The sequence below is a fragment of the Erithacus rubecula genome (genome assembly GCF_903797595.1).
Source record: "Erithacus rubecula genome assembly, chromosome: 1".
Classification (NCBI taxonomy): Eukaryota; Metazoa; Chordata; class Aves; order Passeriformes; family Muscicapidae; genus Erithacus; species Erithacus rubecula.
Window position 1 is genome coordinate 19,739,887 of NC_136658.1, and position 8,437 is coordinate 19,748,323.

The 8,437-nt window shown below is 39.7% G+C and overlaps 1 protein-coding gene across 2 annotated transcripts; it reads right to left on the reverse strand.

The window, feature by feature from the left end:
* Positions 1-2,953: 2,953 nt before the first annotated feature.
* Positions 2,954-8,437, reverse strand: LOC306814974 (lymphotactin-like). 2 transcript variants are annotated; one of them, XM_079331535.1, is made up of 4 exons: positions 8,420-8,437; positions 7,269-7,463; positions 4,757-4,874; positions 2,954-4,115 (listed from the first exon to the last, which is right to left on the reverse strand). In XM_079331535.1, the coding sequence occupies exons 2-4, from the start codon at positions 7,336-7,338 to the stop codon at positions 4,010-4,012; spliced, it is 294 nt and encodes a 97-aa protein (XP_079187661.1). In that variant the 5' UTR covers positions 7,339-7,463; positions 8,420-8,437; the 3' UTR covers positions 2,954-4,009. The 2 variants fall into 2 exon arrangements, with proteins under 2 accessions (XP_079187661.1, XP_079187660.1); XM_079331534.1 differs by lacking the exon at positions 8,420-8,437 and having other exon boundaries at positions 7,269-7,995.

Sequence of the window (8,437 nt, forward strand, 5' to 3'; positions counted from 1 at the left end):
TTTGAGTTACACTGACAAGCATCTGCAGATTAGTAATTTCAGATCTTTTCAGTTTGTTCATACCCACATCTTTGCTAGTGGATGAGTACAATTGAAGGCTTCCAGGCTTATGGCACTTGTTTTAAGCTTCTTTTTCTAAGGTGAAGAGAAACTTAGTGCACATGCAGTGCAATAAGAGATGAAAACTCAAGGGAGCTGCTAAAAGACTGTGATTTACTAAGGACTTAATGGCAGTTATCTCATACCACTTTCTGCTGAAATGACTCATTGTTACCCCTTTTCTATTTTTACCCTCTTTCTCTTCACCTTTTCCTGTACTCACTTGCTACAGAATTTGAATTAGCATCAGAAGTAGCAAATTCCAATAGTTTGGGTTAACTAATCAATTAATTTGCAGCTTAGACTGTAAGCTTTAGCTTTCCAAAATGCATGCACTGTATTTTTCCACAGAAATGAGAGAAGAAAATATTTGTATTTGCTGAATTAGTGTGTTTTACTTGCTATATCATGCATCAATATTTGGCAGAATAGCACCACTGATGTACAGAGGAGTCCAGTCCTCCTCCATTTTCTTCTTCCCATAAAGGGTCTAAAGCAATAGGTTAAAATAGGTGTCTGCTGGTGAAAACCTTCAGCATAAAGCATGAAAGAAAGTCAAAAACTGTGTAACAAACCAAGCCAAAACAAAACCAAAACCTCCAAAAATCAAGGAATTATCCCTAATTGGGGGCTAGGGAGTGAATTATGTGTTAGCAGTTTCCAGGAAAGCTGATGGTCATTGTAAACCTTTAACTTCCCAGTTCCTTAATTATAAATAAGTAATGAAAAGAATACAGCAGCAGCTATGTAAAATCATCGCCTAGGAAGAATTACTGCTTTTTGTGCAAAAAAGCCAATGTGCCCAAAGGGGTGGGGAATATCCCTGTTTGCTTCTGTTGAAGTGAGGGAGGTGTGAATACTTACACAGGCTGAAGGTTTGTCCACTGTACCCTCTGCTGCCTTTCCCCTCTGCCAAAGAGCCAGAGTACATCTCTTAGGTCTCTGTGGAAACTCAAGTGGAGCGAGACAGGAAGGATATTGTGGATTTGTTTCAAATATTGCTGCAAACTGCTCTGCCCATGTGTATTTGGAGAATCTTGAGTGGCAAAATGATGCACAGGTATTACAAAAGGAGTCAAAGAAAATTGGCTGCAATCTAGCAAAGGTTGAGCAAGAAGGGAAATGGTTACCACAAGTCCCCTGCTCTCTACCTCACTTGGAAGAGAAATGTTGGGCAGCCAGGAGCTGGGAGAACATCAGTCCAACCACAGCCCCAAATATTCAAATGTACCTTAGACCCTAAACCTAATTTTTTGTAAGTTTTTAAAGTGTTTTGCTGTTTTGTAGGTGTTTCCTAAGATGTTGGAAACACGAAGACTATGGTTCTTACTTGCCTCCAACACAAGAGCAGAACTCTGGCTCTTAATTTTGCACTTTCCTGTTGTGCTTGTGTATATGAAAGGGAGGTTTAATCATCTTTCCAATTCTTTCTTTTGAGACCCTTAGGGAAAAGTGCTAGGAAGAAACAGTGCTATTACAGATAAGCTTCCACATGATCCACAGCTAAAGTTGACAGAAATAGCATACACACCTGGGACCACAGCAAGGGCTGGGGTAAGGAACAGTCACAGAAAGTCAGAAGTTCCTGGACTTTAATGTTGGACTAGGAAGAGATACTGAGAGCCCTGTTCACCAATAATAATTAAGTGTCAAGGACTGTACAAGGATCTCTACAGATCTTTCAAGGTATAACAAACAAGTAGTAATTGTTAAGTAGAATGATTCACTCTTAAAAACTATTAATCATTCTATGAATTTTAATAAGGATGAACAGGTATAATGTATTAATTGCTGTGTGATGGTTAATATATCCTCAGGTTGTGAGAGTCCTAATAAAAAAAAAATTATATTCACTTTAGTAAGATTCATTTCATGATACGATACTGTTAAGTATGAGTGTAGGCATTAAAATTCTGCCTGCAAAAGGCATGTGATGAGATAGTTTGGGTCCTGGATGAATTTAATCTGTCAGAGTTGATGGTATTTATCTGTGAGCATTTATCTTTAAATTGCTTCTATAAGGGGCCTGGTCTTGTAGCCTACGAATACTCTGGTGATGTTGAAGTGAACAGAAGTGTTTCTATTGTCTACAATATGAGGATCTGGGGACTTAATATCAGCAATTCAAAGTTTATGAACACAGTGTATATAATGCCATACTCCAGTAACACCTTATTGTAATTTCTTTCTACTATTAAAGCTCTCCCTACAAAGTTTTTTAGCAACAACTATTTTTATCTAGTCTTTTTACTAGTGAGACCTTCAGTAAGGAAACATAACTCCCTATAACAGAGATTCAGTAACCTGCCTTGGTCTGTTCTGTAGTGTAAGAAGAGTCATCCTTCTTTTCCCTGCCTTGCAATAGCACTATTTACAAACCTGTCCGCACAGTGAAAACTAAATCTGTTTCCCCATAGAGGACTGAGTTCTGATAAAATGTGAGCCATGAGAGACAAATTCTGTCTAAAGTCTTGACCAAAGCAGGGAGCTGGAAAGACTGGCTTTTAGAGTAGTCTGATCTTGTTTCTATGGTGGAATTTGGAAGTGCTGTAGTTCCATGAGTATCACTAGGAGGTTTTGTAGGATGAAAAGCCCATAGGTTAGCAGCAGAGCAGGCTTCATCTATGTGGTAATATGAGTGGAACTTTATTCCAGAAGCACTTCTGCCTTTATCTTTTTTCTACTCCTCCAGGTGCTCAAATCACATCTTTTCTCTCTCTGAGCAGAGAGCTCTTCCATTTCTGCTTCTGAAAATGTAGGGATTACCCAAGCATGCTATGAACTGTTTTTGAAGTGTGTGAACTTTTGGAGAGATGTTGTCTGGAATGTGAGCTGCAATATGATGTAGAAAGCTTGGAATTAGATTGCTTTTGAATAATCTGAGCCATGAGCTAGCAATAGTGTCAGCTCCAGCTAACTTGCCTATAAGTTTTCAGATTTGTACTTGGGACCCGTTTCGGCAGTATCCATCTGCATTATAATCATGCAAACAAACTTGCCATTTGATTCAGGTTTCTAGGATGCTTATTAAAATTCAAAGCCTTCTGTTAGTAGCATGTATCAGTTTTAAGACAATTGGGCATTTCTTTGTACATAGTTTTCTAGGGCAGGGAATTCCTATGAGTTTGTGAAATACAGATTCCAGACATGGTTTATTCTTACCCAGAGAAAAGCAATGGAAAAAATAAACCAATTGTTTCAGATTTGTTTCACATGAGGGCAAAACTGAAGTAACTTCACAGATGTCGTTGGTAGGATAAGACTTCCCCAGGGCAAGACTGAACAGGTTACATTCACTGAGTTACACTGAATTACTCCACATCATCCCTTGGTGACAATATTCACACACCTTTGTGAGCTGAGCTAATAGTGCAGTACCATGTGTAAAAATAGGATACTGAAGGATCATCTTCTGAATATGGCACTGACCAGGTGATATCCTGAAGCATGAAATCAGTTGGTGTATAGGTTATATAGGTGTACAACTGACTTATACAGCATTTCTTAAAATCAGCACTCAATGTAGAATGCTCTGATCTCAATCAGCATGGGGTTTGCACTCTTCCAGCTGTTTGGGTAGCCATCTTCACTACACTGTGCGGAACTATCAGTCATTCACCATTAAATGCCATCCTGGTCAGGACAGCAAGGATGAGACAATATCTACATTCAGTGGTAAAGAAATATTAACAAACACTTCAGAAAATATACAGACTAACAGAGTCCAACCTTAAAATGAAGAAGCTTGTTGACATTCAACTAGTGATAAATAGATTCTGGTGAGTTTGTGTTTGTTCCAAGATTTTATTTCCACTTAATAAATAGGAGTTAAAAGCAGATAGTGAGGTTTTCTTCCTTATTGTCTGCAGCACCGATAATAATTCCACATGGGTTGCCTTCGATGCTTTGGTTATTTGCGTTTGGCAGCACGTCTGTCATCTATTCTCTTCATAGCAGTCTGCACCCATTTCTGATCAGGACTTACACAGATCCTGATACCTCTTGCAGTGATAAACCTATAGAAAAAAGAAAAGCAAACCAGCTGGACATTAAATTCCAGTCTCTCAACCCAGGTCTGCTGTTCTTGATTTTGATGCAGAACATGAGGAAAACTGTGGTAAAACAATCTCAAATGCTGGTATTTGTAGGTGTTAGAATAACACCGTTTAGAAACATTATTTCCCTATTTGTTATCATTAACATATGGTCATGTACGTATATAATGATATTTAAAAAATCAGGCATACCTGCTATTCTGGGATTTCATGCTAAATGACAATGAACATTTATCTCCCAGGAGCAAATCTCAGATGTGATAAAAATTCATGCTTGTGAGCTCAAAGGACCAAACACAGCTCCTAGCAACACTCAGTCACCCCATATTCTTTCACATGATCTGTCCCCTTGACTCAGTTTGTGCATGGAACCTCTGACTGCTCCACCCTTGCTGGAACTTTTCCCCACTCACTGGGCACAAAGATGGGACTGGTCAGTGAGCTTCCTGCCATTATTCATGAGCAGCACACATCTCCCAACTGAAGCCTGCTCTTCCCCCCTCACTCCCTCAGCTGCCAGGTGACTCCTCCACAGAAGAACTTTGCTGTTTGATGATTTTGTGTTTGCCTAAGGAAGTCTGAAGGGTGCATGGGATACTTACATAACAGCATCTATTGGTACTCGTTGCCTTTCATAGTTGATGAGATTTTGGATGTTCAACTGCTTTGTAGACAGATTTACACATCTGAATTTGCGCATGACCTGACTACTCACACTCCCTAGAAGGAAAAAATAAATGAAAATTTATTTTATCATAAACTCCTTGATAAACTAGTAATTCCAGAAGATTTCCAATTGTTACCAGACCTACTAGAGAGCTGAAGCTATTTCTTGTGATAATTCTACCATCTCTAAAGTGTTGTCCATCCCCAGGGACTCACTGCTTCCATAGCAGTAGAAGTGTTTGACATCATTCATAATTAGGCCGGCATCATCTACCCATGTGGAGGCAGCATTTAGAACTGGAACTTTACTGGGTGGATTTCCAGATATTTTTGAATATGAATTAGTTTTTCCTCCTGTTTCCCAAGTGAAGATAAGAAAAATAAAGCTACTTTTTTCACATTCAAAAGTTGTATTATCAAAAATTGTTAACAGAAAGGGAGATATACCTGTCAGAAGAATGAGTGCTTATATCCTCTGGCTATAACTCAGATTTCATAGGCAGCAGGGTGCCTTTTAATCCTTGCATTCCTCCAAGATTTTGATACAATTCAGAGAAATGCGGTGGTGATTAAAAAAAACTATCACAATATCGTTATAAAATTTTTTGGGCTGTTATCTTACATGATGATAAGTGAAAATAGGAGCTGGTTCAAATGCAATGGAGTATACATTAGTGTTAGTCCTCACTTGCCAGTTTTTGGTTTTCTCCCATTCACGAAAGACAGGCTTGGGAAAGAATGCTGGGAGAACAAAAGGAACCCTGCTCTACTCTGTGGGCTTTTAAAAAAGAATTTATAGAGCTCCTGGTTTAAAAACAAAAACAAGAACAGTTCTGGTGCACCTTGCTAAATGTAAAACCTGTTGCACACAGTCTTGCTATCTGTGAGCTGTTCTTTGTTTGAAATAATTGGAATAGCTGAGACAAACACACATCAGTCTTTGGAGAAGGTGTGGGATAGCCAGTGCACAGGTACTGGCAGATCTGCTAATTCCTGAGATTTTGTTTGCCTGAAGGAATATGAAGGAATATCTCTTGTGATCTTGCTTTAGTCATGACTAACACAACATAGTATTTTTTTAAGATTCATGATTAGTTTTTTACTGCCTCAGATTGGTTTTCAAAATGTGGCAATACAAGAAGTCAAAGACAGTCAAGTAATCCTTACTAGTCCTGGAAATAATTCCTCTGTTACTACATATAATCTTCAGGGAATGGATGCAGGGAATAGCAGCAAAGCTTCTCTAGTGCTGGAACAACCCCCAACTACTCTGCATCTATAACTAGCATTTCCCCCCCCCCAGGTGTATTTGGGTTTTTTATCCTTCTTTCTTGTCCTTTTTTCTCTCTCTTGTGGACCATCTCAGTGTGCTTTTTCAGACTTGGTGATACTTATGGACAATTATACAGCGTGGACAATGACATTGGGAAAGGGCAGTCTGTGATTTGAAGGCACAGGTGCCAGGGTGAAGAGCAGTGTCACCAATGAAAAGAGGAGGATGCAGTGGGATGTAGCTGGAGAGGCAGTGGGTTGGCATAAGGTCTGTGTAGCTCCACAGTCCTGTGAATGCTTAGCAGGTCTGTGTTTGGTTTTGGTGTGATTTACTGAGGATGCCTTTTCTCTGTGTTTCTGAATACATATTTGTGGGTTTGAATATGGATTGTGTATCTGGGCTTTGTGTGAAATCTACTTGTGATGAGATGATGTGTGTAATGGGTCTATATGATCCATGGAGCTGCATCCTAAAATCACTGACCTAACCAGACAAACTTATATAAAGCATGGCCAATAAATATCGCTCATCACAGTGCTCATAATTTCATTGAAAGAAGATATTGAATTTTATGGTTCAGTGAAAAGAGAGAAGATACTGTATAAATCTGTTACTCCTCTTTTAATTTATGGTTCATATTTTCCTTGTCTGTACTGAAAGATATGTCCAGAAACAAGACAATGAGCAATATGTGATATAGAACTGCAGGAACTTTTTGAAATAGCAGTATTAGAGGGATTAAGGCAATACAGTTAGACAAAGATCACAATTAATGCAATAAAATTAGTATAGAACTTGTCTGTCTGGAAAAAAAAAAGTATATCTTATCCAAGAAAGATTTTTTTTCATGACATGTTATTAATCCATAATATACAGAGGTATATATGTCAGTGAGACTAAAAGACATTGTGCCTTCAAGATTTTTTTCATTTTGAGAGAGAGAACGTTATGCAAAAACCCCTTAACTGCTTTCAGGCACAGAATCTTGCCTTGCATTAAAGTAGAAACCAACCACCCGCTGGTAGAACATCAGATGAAATCCCCCATTAAGCTGCCTTTCATCTGGATTTCATGTGTATTTTATCTTATCAGCTGTCTGTAACTATGAAAACTGCTCAGGAAACCACAGGTGCACCATGGAGTAATTCCTGTCTTCCTTCGAGTTGCAAACTTACCTTTGACTGTGTGCACAGTGAAGATGCCAAGCCAGAAGAGGAGCAGGATTGCTGTGGTGTGGAGCTTCATCGCTGTGGCTTCTGTGTCAAGGCTGAGCAGAAAGTGCCTGCTGTCAGCCCCCTTTCTAAGGTTTATAAGTTGTCATTCAGTGGTCACTTTTTCTCATAATTGTTATGGTGTCATGGAGGGCCTGACTGTAAGTGGAAAATTTGTGTGGCAGTACTTTTTCTGGTGAGAGAGAACCACCTCCTTTTCCCCACCAGTCCTTCACTAGCCCCCCTGAGAAGGCTTTTCCTGCTGAAACCCACTGTGGTTGCACTTGCCTCTGTGCTGTGAGTTGGGTTTATTTCAAGCTGCAAAAAGTGAGAGCTCTTGTGTTGTAGTGGAAACCTGTAAGAAATATTTCTGTCACTTCACACTTCAGTTTGAGACCTTTAGCTGCAGAGACACAGAGTGGCGTTCAGTGCTACCTCGCTGACCAGTGACCCAGTGGAAAGGGGAACTGTGGGCTGAAGGATGATGGAAACAGGAACACCTTGGCTCTTTCAAAGCAGCTGTGGATGGTTTGTCATGTTAACATGTGGAGGGTTATCACTGCTATTTCCTATGAGCAGTGGATGTTGTCAGAACTCCTGTGTTTGCTCTGTGACTTGATATGGCCAAAGCTGATGTCACTGTGCTGGGAGAAGCAAGATTGAACACACCTTTGCATCCAGATCCAGAATGCCTGCTGCCAGTCAGGTGTAACAAAAATGCAATGGTTTCAAAGAGGAGTATGAGTTTGTAAAGGATTGTGTCAGGGTTGCTTTGCTTTGGTTTGCATTTTTTTGTGGTGTGGACTTTCTAGAGCAAAGAATGGGGCCCAAGAAAGCAGCTAAGCAATCAGGGGCACAATTTGTAGAAAACACCCCAAACAATTGATTACACTTTGATGTAATCATGGTGCTGATAACAGGTCTGTCAGCTTGTTACAACTGTGCATCTGTCAAGCGAGACTTTTTTTGCACTGTGCCAACCCCATCACTCAGATTTAGGTGTCCTTTCTATTGAATGTGATCTGAATTCGGCATTGCTACAAGCTAATATTTTTTGGGCCTGTAACTATTTGTTAGGTCAGTTGTAGACTTCCAGACCCCACACGAAGCAGCACCTGAGCTGGCATCTTCTT